At 43.3% G+C, this 16,882-nt stretch overlaps 1 protein-coding gene across 5 annotated transcripts in view; it reads right to left on the reverse strand.

Annotated features, from left to right (window-relative positions):
- Positions 1 to 16,882, reverse strand: part of IQCH (IQ motif containing H) — a 255,954-nt gene that overhangs the window by 65,692 nt on the left and 173,380 nt on the right. For all 5 annotated transcript variants that reach the window (XM_017851107.1, XM_017851105.1, XM_017851104.1 and 2 more), the window contains 2 exons: positions 6,750 to 6,870; positions 2,178 to 2,464 (listed from right to left, as the gene is read on the reverse strand). In XM_017851107.1, coding sequence (XP_017706596.1) covers positions 2,178 to 2,464; positions 6,750 to 6,870 — 408 coding nt within the window. The remainder of the gene's footprint in view (positions 1 to 2,177; positions 2,465 to 6,749; positions 6,871 to 16,882) is intronic.

Consider the following 16,882-nt stretch of genomic DNA (forward strand, 5'->3'; position numbering starts at 1 on the left):
TGTTTTTTGTTTTTTTGTTTTTTTTTTTGAGATGAAATCTCGCTCTGTCACCCAGGCTGGAGTGCAGTGGCATGACCTCAAGCAATCCACCCGCCTGGGTCTCCCAAAGTGCTGGTATTATAGGCATGAGCTACCGTGCCCAGCCTTTTTTTCTTTCTTTTTTTTTTTTGAGACAGGTTCTTACTCTGTCACCCAGACTAGAGTGTGATCTGGTGATGCGATCCTGGTTCACTGCAGTGGAGGTGGGAGGTTTAGACTACAGTGAACTGGGATCACGTGATCCTCCCACTCAGCCTTCTGAATAGCTGGAACTACAGGTACCTGCCATTATGCCCGGCTAATTTTTTGTATTTTTTCTAGACATGCGGTCCCATTATGTTGCTCAGGCTGGTCCTGAACTCCTGGGGTCAAGTGATCTGCCTGCCTCGGCCTCCCAAAGTGCTGGGATTACAGGCATGAGCCATCATATCCAGCCAATCTTTCCTTCTTACGACAAATATTTGGACAGGGCAGCCTCCCCTGGCTCTCCTCCCCCTGCATCCCTGCCATCCAGATTTCCCCAGGGAGCGTTGTTTCTGTCCTGCCTCCACCACAGGGAGAGTTCCGAATGACCTTCAGTTTGTCCTTTTCCCTGTCAATGTACAGGCCTAAGAACAGAATGTAAAACCAATGGAGGGCCCAGGAAGGCAAATGGAAAATGATTATTGAACAAGCTGAAATCTGCCAAAAAACATAAACTCTCACTTTGAAACCATCATCTGACTGAAATGGAGAACTGTAAAACTGAGAATAATGATCCTAAAACAACTAAAGTATATGTACAATGCGGATGACCAGAGGATATCGAGAGAGGGAGGCCAGGAAGTCATTTTGCCCTTTAGACAGAGGTCTGGACACGCAGCACTAAGAGAGGAGCCACTGGTCATTTTAAAACATGAGTCCTGTGAAATAGTAGTGAACTTGAACATTATACTTTTAGGTGGGAAAAGCAAAGTGAAAAAGGTTAAAGATGATTTTTCCTGAATATTATATCTCAGCACCATACCTATGCACATGAAGAATCTCACAAATGGAATATTAAATAAAAGTGTAAAGTAAAATAATAATAGATAGAATGTTATGATCTACAAAATGCTTAAAAACATGCAAAATAAAACTCTACATTATTTTCGGGTATATCCATGTGTGGTGAAAGCGTAGAGATATGAAAGGGAATCAAAACCCCAGGTATAAGACAGTAGTTTCCTCCTGGCCTCTAGGAGGATGTGTTTGGTAAGGAGCACACAGGGCTGCAGGTGGCATTGACACCACTTTTGTTTCTTAAGCTGAGCAGGGGCACGTGATATTGATTATATTATTATTTATATTTCTGAAATATCTCTCAATATGTTTTTTAAAGAAAAAAAGAAAAAAATGAGACAATCTAAGTTGTGGGTGAACTACTGATAAGAAAAGGAACAGAAATGTGAACTCTTAACTCCTTTCTAGTGATTGATTTTCTATTTAAAACAGGCTCTAGACAGGTTCCACTCCCTGGATGGCATAAAATAGTTTCATGATACATAGGCATAACACTAATGGACAGAATTGAGGGCCTAATCAGAGCTGTGAACTGTGAGGGATGCTTCAGTCACTCTTTTTTTTTTTTTTTTTTTTTGGAGATGGAGTTTCACTCTGTCACCCAGGCTGGAATGTAGTAGCGTGATCTCGGCTCATTGCAACCTCTGCCTCCCGGGTTCAAGTGATTCTCCTGCCTCAGCCTCCCAAGTAGCTGGAATTACAGGTGCATACCACCATGCCCAGCTAATTTTTGTATCTTTAGTAGAGACAGGGTTTCTCACTGTTGCCTACGCTGCTCTCGAACTTCTGAGCTCAAGGGATCTGCCCACCTCGGCCTCCCAAAGTGCTGGGATTACAGGTGTTAAGCCACTGCGCCTGGCCTCAGTCACTCTTTAACTCCAACTATACCTGAATGAGACAACCCTGGCCCTGTATTTCTCTACATAAAGCCTAGTCTCACTTGGATTTGCCTGGACCATGTAGGTGTTGAATTTAGAGCGAGTTCATCAGAGAGTCAGTGCATTTTAGAAGAGCTTTCATATTCCCTGTTGCACTGGTGTGTAGGGTGCAGAGTCATTACATATTTTAGCATTTCGAGTGGCATCCATTCAACTTACCTGCTGTTCCAAGGTGCTTGGATCAATAAAAGTCACCAGATCTATAGAAAAGTAACCAACCACATCTCTCATTCTGCAGGCTTTTCCAATTTGGAGGCACAAATAAGTGAGAACTTGGGGATCCACTGAGGTCTGAGGCACGGTGGTACCAGAGGAGATGAAGGGGCTGTCGGCATGAAGCTGGTCCCCTGTTGACAGCACGCTGATTTTCCCGTTGGGCTCTATCAGCATGTCCACTGTCAGGTTGGTGATGCTGTCTGCAGGTGGGAATGCTTCGATCACACCCCCTGGTGGGAAAACCATGGAGCAGGTGAAAGGACACATTAATTTTGTTTGACTTGGGCTAAGATTCTGCATCTGCCATGTCTTGAGAGACTTTGGGCAAGTAGCTTACATTCTCTGAACTTATTTTTCTTTATCTGTAATATGGGCATAATAAAGCCTACCTCATTCGATTGTTGTGAATCTTGGAGATACTGTATCTATCTATAGTATTTAGCCCAATGCTTGGTATATTGTAGGGCTCAGTGAACGGTAGTTTTGATTCTGACTATAATTTGAAGACACCGTGAGGATCACTGGGTCTATGCCCACTCATAAACAGTGAACCCAAGAATTATGATCAAATCCCTCATGGGGAATTAACTGCCCATTGTCCGCAGTTGGCATCTTGATGACCAGTGTGCTCTTTTGCGTAAATTTCACTCCTTTTTGAAGGTTTGACAGGTTTGGGCTTTTTGCGGGCAGAGAGAACATTCACCATCATGTCAGCCAAAGGACTTCTATATAAAGTCAGTTAAAAAACGTTTTTAAAAATATAGAACCAAGAGATAGTGCCGTGCTTGAAGAATGCATGTGCTCTCTCTGCCGATAATGAGAGCTTTATAACTTATTACATTTTACCTTTTGCTTTGAATGCCAAAAATCACAGAGGCAAGCCTGATGTTCAAGCACTGTAACAACATTTTTCTGGCTAATTTGTGGCCTACCTCAGTGGTGTCCACAAAAACTACATAGCCCCAATCTTCTGTTTGTGGGCCCAACTTACAAATCTTACTGTCTATGTCCTCTTTGTACAGAAAAAATTTAAGATATTATTTGTAAAGAGTTAGATAATTTAAAAGTAAAAACAACAAAGTGTTCCATAGATAGGGTGCCGTCTAGAACCTGACAGCACTAAGAGAAACTTGGCCTGTATTTTACAAATCTGCTGGGGGCTGGGAGAAGTGTGACCTCTGCCTATAGGTGTAAGCGAACAGCATACAAATAAAAAAATGAGCAGTTTTCAAATGCAGTCATCTGTTACTTCATCCAAAAAGCACTTTCCTTAAGTGTCTATAAATTTGGTCAGAGGTAGTCCTAACAAACACCAAATTTCAAAAGGAAAACCGATTTTGGAGGGTACATATTCAAACCCTAATTTTTCTATTTGGTTTGAGACATTCTTTTCTTCAAATGAGGCCTAGTGGTGTGTGCTATTTCTAAACACCAGTTGCTGGGGATTTAGCAAGGTAAATGCAGCAAAACAACAATGACAAAAATCTACAAAAGTAAAAAACCTAGTGAGTCTCTGTGCTTTGGTTAACTTTGTGGCTTTAGCTGTCACCTATGTTTTGAAAGATAGTGCTTCAGTGGAAACACACTATCATTCATAAGTTACAAGATTACTCGGGTATTTTATTTCAAAGTAGCTTATTTGTACTATCTTCTCAGCATCATGACCATAACCTTTTCACTGTTATTTTCTTCCACTTAGAGCAATTAATTCCTCTTCTGAAAAAGGTATTGCCACAAAGTGAGACCCTGTCTCTACAAAAAAATTGTAAATTGTAAACAATAAATTAGCTGGGCATGGTGGTGTGCGCCTGTAGTCCCAGCTACTCAGAAGGCTGAGATGGGAGTACTACTTGAGCCTGGGAGGTCGAGGCTGCAGTGAGCTATAATTGTGCCACTGCACTGCAGTCTGGGTGACAGAGTGAGACCCTATCTCAAAAAATAAAAATGAAAATGAAAAAGTATTGCTTTTGACATAATCCTATGACAATTTAGAAATCAAATCCCTAGCACATTTTGTGGCCATAAGCACACCGGAGAGAACATAAATGGAATGAAACAGGTAATGGTGGAAGCTGGAGGGAGGGAGATGGTGACCTTAGAGTCGGGAAACCTGGGAGACACCCTGGCTCAGTCGGGGACCACTGATACAGGGCCTGCTGTATGCACTGGGTTGACAGAAAGGCAGAAGCTTTGAAAACACATGACTTTCAAGAACTAGGTTTTTTAATGTGCTAAAATTGAAGGATCTAACTTTGTGTTCCATTTACCACTTATTTGTTGTGTGATTTTGCCCAAGTCCCCTCCTATCTCTGAGATTCAGCCTCTTCATGAAGAAAATTAACGTAATAAAGCTTGTACTGCTCTCCATAAATAAGCATGGCTGAGAAAGCAGGATAAAGATGAACAGGAGGTAGAGGTGAAGCCTTAGCTTGTGGTTGTACAGCTCAGATGAGATAGTTGCTGGGAAAGCCTTTCTCATCTACAAAGCTCACGTGAAAAGAAATAGTTTAGAGGGAGGCTTTTGCAGGCAGATGCTTGAAGATCTGGAAATTTTCTAACACCCTGACCCGGACGGGCCTGGAGATCATCATGGTCTTCCCCCCATAACTTAAAAACAAAAACAAAACAAAAAAAACTCACCTCATTAGGCTGGGTGCAGTGGTTCACACCTGTAATCCCAGCACTTTGGGGGAGGCGCGGGTAAGATCACTTGAGGGTCAGGAGTTCGAGACAGGGCCCTGGCCAACATGGTGAAAGCCCTGGTCTCTACTAAAAAATACAAAATTTAGTCGGGCATGTGGCGTGCACCTGTAATCGTCAGCTACTCAGGAGGCCTGAGGTACGGCAGAAATCCGGGGTTGAACGGCCGTGGGGAGGCAAGAGGTTGCAGTGGCCGGAGATCGTGCACTGCATCCGCAGTCTGGGCCAACAAGAGTGAAACTCCATTCTCAAAAAAAAAAAAAAAAAAAAAAGAAAGAAAGAAAAAAGAAAAAACACGGCTTATTATCGAGTCGTGTTGTGTGTGTGTGTGTGTGTGTGTGTGTGTGTGTGTGTGTATGGAAGCCACTTGATTTTCTTCCATTTATGCATGGGGTTGACTTTCCTTACTTTGACTTATCTGTCAGTGGGTACATATGGAAATTTATAGAATCACAAAATTTTAGAGTTGAAAGGACATGGGAAGTTGTCTAGCACAACTGTCCCCTGCAAAGAATCTCTTTTCAGCAATCTTGTTAGATGGCTACCATTCAACCCCTTGCTTAAATAATTCATTACCAAGGTGCCCAATACACCCTGCCCAGCCAGTATATTCCAACAACCAACAGATCTGTCCTTTCATACACTCTCATACATTGAGCTATGATATGCCCTGATAAATGTAACCACTGGCTCTGCTCAAGACTCCTGGAGCAGCACAGAGGTCGCTTTTTATGGGCTCTTCTATGTGTTAGCAGAGTGATTTGGGGTTAATCTTTTGTACTTCAGCTTTCCACCTCTATAAAATGAGGGTGATAATGGTGCCCACCTCATAGGATGGTTAGGAAGCTTCAATAAGTTAACATAGATATACTTAGAAGAGTGCCTGGCCCATAATAAGCACTGTCTAAGCTCACTGTTTTATCATCACTGTGCTATTATCATCACTGGGCTATTGCTGCTGCTGTTATCATCTGACATGATATTATCTTATCATTATTGATTATTGCTGAGATTATTATTATCACTTGATAGCAGTGGGAAGATGCCTTCTGTGGCCTGTTATACTAACCCTCTCTTCTTGTGCATGTGGGTAAGCATATAATATGTCTTGCACTGTAACCTCCTAGAGAGTGAGGGCCGTCGCATGGGTGTGCCTCTGTGTAGCACCCTCACAGGGACCTCTGAAACGGTAGACAGGCATCATTCACTCATTCATTCCCTCAACCACCCAATGTTGTTAGGAAATGAGATGAAATAGGAGGAGGAGGATGAAAGGAATGGAGGCTCGCTTTGTTCCTGGACTCTAGCAAACCCTTGTTTGGAAATGCTATATTCAGAACTGGAAGTGAGACCATTTCTGCTCTCCTAGAAAACAGGAGGAGAAACTAACACTTATTAAAGACGATTTTATGTAAGGTTCTGTATTTCATTGAATCCACCCAATGACCCTGTAAGGTAAATAAGTGAGGAAACCAGGCCTTGGTGGGTTTAAGAACCTTGCTCAAAGTCATGGAAGGGGTCCAGACCCGGGTAATCTGATTCCAAAGCCCACCTCTCAGGAGAAGTTTGTGGTGTAAAAACAGGCCCAGAATCTTGAGCTCCCCATGCCATGCTTGGCATGCTAGGTTCCTATTTACTTAAGAGGCTGGGTGTAAGATAAATATTTAGGCAACATTTGAAAAAGAAAACCATAGGAGCACTTTTCTAAACCAACACAGGAGATGCAAAGTATTGAAATTGGCCCCAGTTGACCCAAAACTAGAATCCAAGGTTGTGTAGACTAATCCTCAGTAGAAACTTTACAGTCTTATTTACCTTGACTGAGAAATGTTTGGAGGAATTTCCTCCACGTCGGGAACCGTTTCTCATTGACTGGCTGTGCGTGCTGTGCTAAAATGCCCGCCAGCTCCTCGGAGATCTTCACCAAAGCTGGCTCCTGCAGAAACAAATTAAATAGAACCACAAGCAATTTTACTACAGAAATGAAAACTGCTTGTGGAGTGATTAAAAACCAGGCCTCCAACAGGCAAAAAAAATGTGGTTACTGTTTACCCAGAGTCAGAAAGCCATTTTGAAAATGTTCTCTCTTTTTTCAGCCATTTCAGTTTTCATATTTCAAAAGTGATTGGCCTCCCTAAAAACTCTTCATTGTTCCTGTTGTCTCTGAAAGGCACCCTTCTCTCTGGGCATCAGGAAACCAAGTTTCAGACCCACTGCAGCTGGCAGCCTGACCAGCAGAGTGTCCTTGGGCAGTATCTTTTCTCACTCTGGGCCTCAGTTTCCTTTTATATAAAATGTGGAGTTAATTTTTTTTTTGTTTTTGTTTTTTCTTTTTTTTTTGAGACGGAGTTTCACTCTTGTTGCCCAGGCTGGAGTGCAATGGCACAATCTCGGCTCACCACAACCTCCGCCTCCCGGGTTCAAGCGATTCTCCCGCCTCAGCCTCCCCAGTAGCTGGAATTACAGGCATGCACCACCATGCCCAGCTAATTTTGTATTTTTAGTAGAGACGGAGTTTCTCCATGTTGGTCAGGCTGGTCTCAAACTCCCGACCTCAGGTGATCCGCCTGCCTTGGCCTCCCAAAGTGCTGGGATTACAGGCATGAGCCATCGCGCCCAGCCTAATTTTGTATTTTTAGTAGACGGGGTTTCACCAGGTTGGTCATACTGATCTCGAACTCCTGACCTCAGGTGATCCACCCACCTCAGCCTCCCAAAGTGTTGGGATTATAGGCGTGAGCCACCGCACCCAGCCACCTCCATATATATTTTTAATTTTTCTTTTAAATTTTTTGAGACAGGGCCTTGCTCTGTCACCCAGGCTAGAGTACAGTAGTGTGATCATAGCTCACTGCAGCCTCAGTCTCTTGGGCTCAAATGATCCTCCTGCCTTGGCCTCCCAATTGGCTGGGACTACGTGTACATACCACCATGCATGGCTAATTAAAAAATATATTTGTAGAGATGGGTCTGTGTTGTCCAGGCTGGTATCAAACTCCTGGTCTCAAGCAGTCCTCCTCCCTCAGCCTCCTAAAGTGCTGGGATTACAGCTCTGAGCTACAGTGTCCAGTCATCTTCCATCTCTTTAATCTGTGCCATTTTCCCCTTGTTGGTGGATGTCTGCATCCTACAACTTCATCATCAAAGCCTTAAACTACGGCTGAAGCTGTAAAGGTGGGATTTTAGGTAGGGATGGGTTGGAAGAGTTAGGTGGGAAGGAGTATTGGGGCCAGCCTCAGTTTGCCTGAAATCCCCCCTAGGTCACAGTCTCATCTGCCTGGATGTGAGGCTGGCCCCATACCATCTGTAAAACAACCCAAAGACTAAAGAGACTCCTGTCAAAATGAAATCAGTAAGGAATCCTCTAATGAATAAAAAGTCTGGCTTTTGATATAAAAAGCCTTGGTTTGCCAGGACAATTTTTTTCAGATGTCCTAAGTTGCAATACTCTTCCTCTTAGACTATCTAAACTTTTTCAAATAAAAGCCACCTCTTCAGATATTATTTCTGCCAGAAGTGAGGCAGGGTACTGGCCCAAAACTCACATGACAGACACTATTCATATTCAAAATAAGGAGCACTGACAAGAGAAACTCAGATTTACTTTAGGTTGCGGGGGAACTTCTGAATCTGAGTGATGGTGCAGTAATTTGGAGGGATCAGCTTTGGGTGTGGGATTGTAATATTAGAAATCACACACACTTATTTCCAATTTCCCGACCATTAAAAAGTGATCGTCCTCTATGCACTGCCTGCCCCAACTCCTTGGAACAGCTGGTTGATTCTAGGTCCAGTGCCCACTGACAAACCACAGTAGAAGACTAAACATCTGACACTATGCTCTCAGCAGGTTCAAAAAATCTGAATAACTTCCGAAATATCCAGAAAATCTTGGTGGGAGACTTTCATTAGTTAGCTTAGTAAGTGTTTGACATACAAAACAGAACCTCCCTGAAAGGCGGAGAGTGCCCTGGCTCACACTCAGCTCAGGACGACTCCCTGCAGAGTGGGAGGAGGTCTGTTAAGAAGGGCTGGGGAAGCGCTCATGCAGAGAGCTCTGCCTTGTGATGCAGAAGCAAGGAAACTGCTGTCAAAGCAATGGGCCTTTTCCCTCCTTCATATCCTATATACTGTGCACATTTTCTCTGATCTTTACTGTGAATTACCTGATCGTCCCAAAGCCCTGCATTTAAATTATAAACAAGCATGCGAAATGCACAGCTCCAGCAACCTGGACTCCTTTGTTCTTTCTCTGAACAGTCCCCAAAATCCATCTTTCTTTTGTTTTACACTTGTTTTAGTTAAAACCATTCCATCTCTGATTCATGAAGTGCCCCAAAGCTGGGACAATGAAACACAGCGTTAGAATCCCACTCTTCTCTGGAAAATGGAATGGCAAGGAAAGGAAGTGTCACAGCCCAGGCCCTTTGTCAGGAAAGTGGGCATTTCTTTGTTCTGCCTTGATTAAATGACTTTTTCTGCCCTACTGCTGGGGAACGTGAAATCATCTACCAGTTACACACTATGTGGTCATTCATACCAAGACAGTCCAAAGAGAAATCGTTCACTCATCTATACAGCAAAAATGATAGAATGTCAGGCCTTTTAAGCAACTGGACTAGACAAAAGTGTTTATAAATATATAATTTTTTTTTTTTTTTTTTGGGGTTGGGGGGAGGGGGGGAAAAGGCAGCGAAGGAGGAGAAAAAAACCTTGCCACGTAAATCTTGAAAGATGTCCTTCAGCTTAAGGATCAAGTCCAAACTCCTCAACACAACAGATGAGGAAGGTCCTCTGTGATATGGCCTCTGACTCCTAATGTGGCCTCACTTTCCTGCCCAGCTCCTAGTCTCCCCCTAACCTGCCCTCCTCTGCCTTCCTTCTTCTTCTTCCTCCCCTTGCTGACTCCTCCTCATCCTTCCTGAGGTGGTTCCAGTCACATCTCCTCCAGGAAGCCTTCTCTCCCACCCTAGTTGGGAGAGAAGGCTTTCTCCCTGCTCTCCAGCTCTCTCCGGGCTGCTTAATGGCATGGGCATTGGCTTTGAGGTCAGTCTCCCAGTCCCTAGCACAGGGAACACTAAATGTCTGTAGAATGAGTCACAATGCTGGTAAATATAGGATGTAGTCCTTAAAGCTGAAGTTACAGAATAAGATAAAATGTGAAACCTCTCAATGGGCTCCTCCTTGCTGCTCAGGAAGCAGCCGGAGGGAAGGCTGCTTAAGAACCACAGACTCTTCCTGGGCGGACTTTATGGGATTCCCTGCCTCTGAAGGGCGTCGGGAAGATAAATGAGGTCGCATTTATGAAGTGTCACCTCAGATGCAACATACTATGTGAGGGCCAATAAGTAACTCATCAGCCTGCTGCTTGTGTGTGGCATCTGGACACTGTGCCAGGCTTCTGCCAACGCCTCTGCCCACAAAGCCCAGCCATTCTGCTTTGATGCTTGGAGTTTTCACTGTGCACAAAGCCACAGTAAGGGGGTAAATTTCCTAGAGGAAAGTCAGCTGCTGGAATCTGGAGGAGTAATCGTGTCCCACCATGAGAGGTACACAGCTGAAGGCACTGGCGGGGTGACATTCAATAGGGATGCTGGGCACACAGAGGCAGCTTGGGGCCATGATTCATTCTCTAAGAAAAAGGCATGGAGAGGAATAATGCGACGTAAGAGGAGAGGGGGTATTAAGTGTTTAATTTATTTCTTTATTTTGAAAGTGTCTGATGGGAAAAACAAGGATTGTACTAAGAATGGCCTCAGCACCAATGAAAATTGTCTTCCCATCCCTACAAAACAAACCAAAAAAATACAGCAGGACCTGCAGCTCATATATTCAAGTAAGGTCAGAAAAATGACATTCTTGGTGAAAGCTTCATTTTATTTTATCCCCCCAACAAAACAACCCTTTACAGTCTGGTTTCTGCTGGTACTCAGAAGCTGCTTGTGAACTGGTGGGTTAGGCGAGAGTTCAAATCCAGGAGCAAAGGACTCCATCGCAGCAGTGGTTTAACAAGCTAAGAACACCCTTTTCCCAAGAAGCAACAAGGTCCCAATGGCCACAAAGGGTCTATCGACGTCAGATGCAAGCTCTCAGTTTTTGGGGGGATTTCTGCTCTCTAGTTTTTATCATTTTGCATAGTTCAAACATAATGCCACAACTTTAAGGGCAGATGCTGGTAAGGGAAGATCTGTAGCTCTTCAAGTTTATTCTGTTCAAAACAAACTTATGTACACACACACACACACACACACACACACCCATTCCATAACAGACAAACACTCCAATTCATGTGAATCATTAGAATAGTATTTGTAAAATACTTTCTCTTGTCACAGGTTCACATTCATGATCTCATTCAGTCCTTTCAGCAACACTCTGTGGTAGCCACTACCATGTTATTCCTCTTGCTTTAAAATGGGAAGCTGAAGGACTTTGAAGAGGCTTGTGTAAGATTATTTGGTGAGTTGTAATGTTCAACAAATGATTAAAGACAGAAAATAAGAGAGTTAGGGGAACCATTTCTAGCTTGCCTTCTTCCTCCCTTTTCTACCTTCCCAAAGTGTATATATATTGAGTATCTGTTATAAGCCAGCAACAGGGGCACATCTTTATCTTAAAAACTTATGAAATGAGGCTGGGCATGGTGGCTCACGCCTGTAATCCCAGCACTTTGGGTGGGCGGATCACTTGAGGTCAGGAGTTCACGCCCAGCTTGACTAGCATGGTGAAACCCTGTCTCTACTAAAAATACAAAAATTAGCTGGGCATGGTGGTGGGCACCTGTAATCCCAGCTATTTGGGAGGCTGAGGCAGGAGAATTGCTTGAATCCGGGAGGCAGAGGTTGCAGTAAATTGAGATCGCATCATTGCACTCCAGCCTGGGCAACAAGGGCAAAACTCTGTCTCTAAAACAAACAAACAAAAAACCTTATGAAATGAGTAGTTAGGAAATGTTTTTGCTTTGCATTGAGTAATTGAGTAACACCAAGGTGATGGACGATGGATGACCACATCAGTGTTTCAGAGAGTCTGTTATCCATTTTGAACGGATCATTTAGAGCTAATGACTTGGGAAGCGTGGAAAGAAAAATATATACCTTGTAGGTAATAAACGAGTGCCAGAAAACAAAAAAACACTTTTGAAAAAAAGTCAGAATTCCAGATTTTCATTCCATCATGATTGCACTGGCTCTGGGAATGCAAGTAGTTGCTAGTTTTGTGGAGCTGATAGCTCTAGGGTAATTCCCATCAGAAGAAACTTCAGCCCCATCTTTGCCACTGCACAGGCTTGCCTCCACTTTTTCCAGTGCCCACATTTACCTCTCAGAGTGCATCAACAATTGTCAGGACCTTGGAAGGTTCCAAGACATCTGCAGAAGGCATGGGGCTCCACCAGCCTGGCCGATGCACCCCAGAGATCCTTGTCTACCAAGTATGTACCTTGCCTCTTGCTCTCTCTTTTTCTATCAAGAAAGTGTAAATTTGAAGGAAGAGATGTCTGAATGAATGAGATTCAGGATATCTTAGGGGAAGCCAGTAAACCATCCACTGCACTCAATGACTAAAGCTACTTCAAACTCTAGCGTTAGCTTCCCCAACCAAGTAAATTGCAAGAGTGCCTCTCTCTCTGTGTGTGTATTACACACACATACACACATACAGACACACATTGGTGTAACTGGGTCATGTGCCAATCTGCAGTGGTGAATTAATAACTTTTTGGTTAATCACCTCAAATCTCCCATATCAGACACTGATGGCGTTCAAAAGAAAATCAAAGGACCTTTCTACATGGTTCTGCTTTCTAGATGTTTCTGACATCCCTACATGGAGGACTAGAGAGTGAAAAGGGCAAGACAATGACCTGAAAAAGTAAGCAAGACTCTCAGTGTTGAAATGAGCCATGTGGACTATCTAGGACAAATGCCTCATGTCACAGAAGAGGGAACGAGGGCTTCTCCAGTCACACTGGGAGGCCGCAGGTGCTCTCTGGCTGCCTCTGACTCCTGGGTGAGTGCTCCCCACTGGCCCTGCTGCCTCTTCAGAGTGTCAAGTGTGAAGCACCATGAAAGGTGCTCAGGATTTGAATCAGCTAGTGGTACACAGATTGAGAAGGGAGGGGTTCCACATTTGAGGGTGAATTTAGAAGGGCTGCCTTCCTGTGCACAGGATACATTTTAGTCACTTTTTAGGCTTTATTAAAAGTCTAAAAGCTTTTAATGATTAAAAGCTCACCATGTGGTAGGCATGTGCAGGGTGGTTTACATTTATTATCTCAGTCACTCTCTGAGGTAGATATTGTCATCCCCTCTTCATGTCACACTGCCATAAAGTAGCAAAACTGGGATTCAAACCCAATTGCTACCAGTGTGCCATGGTGCAGTGGAATCTGTGCTGGTAACTGCCATCAAGGCACAAGTACTCAGTCTGGGCTGGATTCCATCATCCACAGGTGATGCTAAGTCAGTGCTGTCAAATGTATGAATATATGGTAGCATGGGCCTTTGTCACTGGCTGCCCAGCATCTATGTCCCCTCTTTCAGGGTAATATTCCAAACTTCTTTCAGGACCAATCCTTTCCCCATGCCTAACTATGTGAGTTGATGGAGAGTGCTGCCCCCCAACTCAGCGGCAAGGATTGGTCCTGTTGAGCAAAGCCACATCCTGGCTACAGTGATTGGTTCAGGACGGGCACATGACCCAATTAGACCAATCAAATATTAGGAAGCACTTCCTGGGGCCTTCTGAGAAAGCAGCTTTATGGTCTTCTGAGAATGCTACCAGATGAGATGTTCTCTCTTCCTATCGCCTTGAGCAGGGATGAACTGCAGGAGCTACTGGCAGCCATCTTGTAACCCTAAGGATGGCCAGCCTTAGAATGGAGCGCAGTGTAGAGGAAAGTGGAAAGTAACTGGGTCCTTGGTGACATCATTGAGCCTTGTCTGAAGCCAGACCAATGTTTGGATTTTTAGTTACCTGAGATAATAAATTCTCTTTATTTTTAAGGCCATTTTGGGTTGGGTTTTCTGTTACTTGAAACTTAAAACATTTTAAACTGATGCAAATGGGTGAACTAAACTGTGTATCCACAATCCATGATGGGTGTTTTCAGCCAGCAAATGCTCTGACCACTGTGTGCATTGGTAACTTTCATTCTGCAATCAGCAGTGGAGTTTCCACTCATTCCTTTCCATCCAGATTATTAGAAATAGTCCCTCTTTAGAGTGCAAAAATATGCTGAGAGGATGAAGAAAAAATGAAAATGTCTTTGGCAAGTCATAAACTACTTCCCACACCTACTTAAAGTTTAAGGACTGCTTTAATACTCCATGTTTAATTGTTAATTGAGAATTTAAAAATCAAAAATGCCAACTTTGCCTTCGATGAGATGGAAAATTATGCTGCTGTAGAAGGTAACATAATGTAAAACAGCCAACATTACCAAGGCACACAAATGTTTTTGGTATGTAAAATTGCTTTGTAAAATATTTGCTCCATCTGCTGAAAGCGGCAAAGACAATTTTCCCTTGATAGCTAATGGCCCATTTCGGCTGTGTGGCAAGTGATTCGCTGCGGTGGCGGCTCTCATTAAACAGAATGGTGAAAATGCGGTATATAATTCCATACTTATGTAGCATTATCCACTCGCTGCTTCTCGAGGAGTCTGTCCCTCATTATCTAGGCCTCCACCTTGCACCAACATGCAGGCCTAGCAGTTGATTTGACTCGAGAAGCGTTTTGTCCAACTGAGGCACATATGTTGTGCCTCCATTCCAAAGCTCAGCGCAACTGCTCTGCCCCCGACCACACACACTAGAGAGGTTCATTCCCTTTCAACTTTCCAGCACTTAAACTGCTGTTTCTTTTTTCTCCTCACCACAGGGGGCTGTGGTTTTCTTTCTAGGCTCACCCTGTGCGCGCTGCATGCTGGGGGTTTCAATAGATAAAGATTAAATGCTTCTTGAAATTCGTAATTGAACTTTGCACATACACAAAGGCAGGAAAATTTTTCCCCGGGACAAAATTGCCATCATCAAAACCCTGACAAGCCCCGTCCTTGGTTCATGGTGTACGTGAGGGCCTGGGATCCTTTTCTTTCAGGGAGTTGTTTACACTACTCCCGGAATTACTTCGACATCTGCTAAAGGAACAATTAAAGATAAATAATCCAGGGTGGTTTACAAAAAGAAGAATATGTTCATGGTTGGGAAATGATATTAAAAAGTAGTTACAGCAGCAAGTGACTGGTGTTTTAAAACATTTTAACATTGGAAAATGGTTTTAAGGAAATTATATTAAAATATAAGAGTGACATCAAGTAAATACACATGCCTGTTCTAAAGATCATGCAATATTTTAAAGCAGAAACCATGTGGTTTTAAAATCAGCCATAAGTGGAAGTAGCCATAATTATCATTACTGGTAATGGGGTCTTTCTTTCCAGTTAGAGAAATATCGCTGGTTGAGAAAATTGCATATGCTGATGAAAGCTCTTTAATTGAAAATTAAAAACAAAAGGAAACACACGTGCCCTTTGGATTTGATTTTCATTCAAGTAGTGGGGAGAGGAGTGAGTCTGTGGAATGAAATGAGAGACTATCGGGAGAATTTATATTTTAATTTTATGCAAAAGGAATGGGCAAGCAGTGACCTTTCTTTATCAGAGTGAAGAGCTGCGCCTTCTTTGATATTTCCACACATACAGATGCATACACTTGAGGCAGATGTAGTAGCATTATAGATTGACCATGCTCGTTAAAATACCAGGATGGTAAATCAGTGAATTCCAAAGTCAGAATTTTTGTTGGATCTGGCACAGTGACAGGAAAGTCTGAGCCTTCTCAAGGGCATCCCTGTCTCACGGAGGGGCACCAAGGACAGACGACCAGAAGCAAATGGCGCAGTCACCGTCAGAGGAGAGGAAAACTCATTCTGAAACCGTTCCAAATGCCCATGCCTGTTCTGTGGTTTTCAGCAAAGCAGACCTTTCCAAAAGACCTCCAACGGGGACTTCCTGGATGTGAGAACACTAACCAATTCTCGTTCCTCTCATCTTTTGCTTTATTCCTTCCTTCCACGCTGTTATTACGAAAAACTGGCAGTTAAATTCAATTGATTCAAAGTATTCGGGATCCATATGGCCGCCAACCCTGGAGCTGAAGCGGCGATAGCGCCTCACTGCTGTTTTCAAGCATTTGCCTCTCCTCCAGTCCCCAGATGGTGGGAGTAACATTTAAACCTCCTTTTCTCTGCCTTGTACAATAGACCTTGGCACCATTTCAACTGTTTACTCCGGTAATTAACAGCTCTGATACCACAACAATTACAACTCCTACACTCTCACCACAATAATGCTATGAATTAGTGAGAGCTAATGGCTGGAAGGTAGAGTGTTTCCAGACTGTGAGATCTGTGCATTTTTAGAATAAAATAAAAGGTACAAACAGCACGCTTGCAGTAGATAATGATTACCTAGTAATTAGTTTACACAAAGCTTCCTATTTAATGGCAAAACGCTGTAATTAACGTGTGACAGAAAATCAAAGGGTACTTTGTAAGCATATGAAAAATTAACACTGCAGGCCCATAGCTTTATGTACTGATTAGAAGCATATTAAATCAATAGGACACACAAACCAACAGCTTGTGTAGCTGATTATTATAGGTCCTCAGAAGGGGTACCCTGGCTTTCATTTCACTTGGGGAGGCAATTTTCCTTCTCCTGTCATCTTCCTCAGGCACAGAGAGACACCTCAAACTCAACCCTGGCAGCTTCATGAAAATACCCACTGAACTGGAAGAAAACAGTCTAAGTCATTCTCGGCGATACAGACAAATATGTAAATGATTAAGACTTTCCAATGATTGTGGTGACGTGCTGCTACACTAATTAGAAAATACACCAACTGGAACCAGAAAAGAAAGCCACTGGGTTGCAATCTTTTGGT

The sequence above is a fragment of the Rhinopithecus bieti genome, unplaced genomic scaffold (genome assembly GCF_001698545.2).
Source record: "Rhinopithecus bieti isolate Rb0 unplaced genomic scaffold, ASM169854v2 scaffold_31548, whole genome shotgun sequence".
Lineage (NCBI taxonomy): Eukaryota > Metazoa > Chordata > Mammalia > Primates > Cercopithecidae > Rhinopithecus > Rhinopithecus bieti.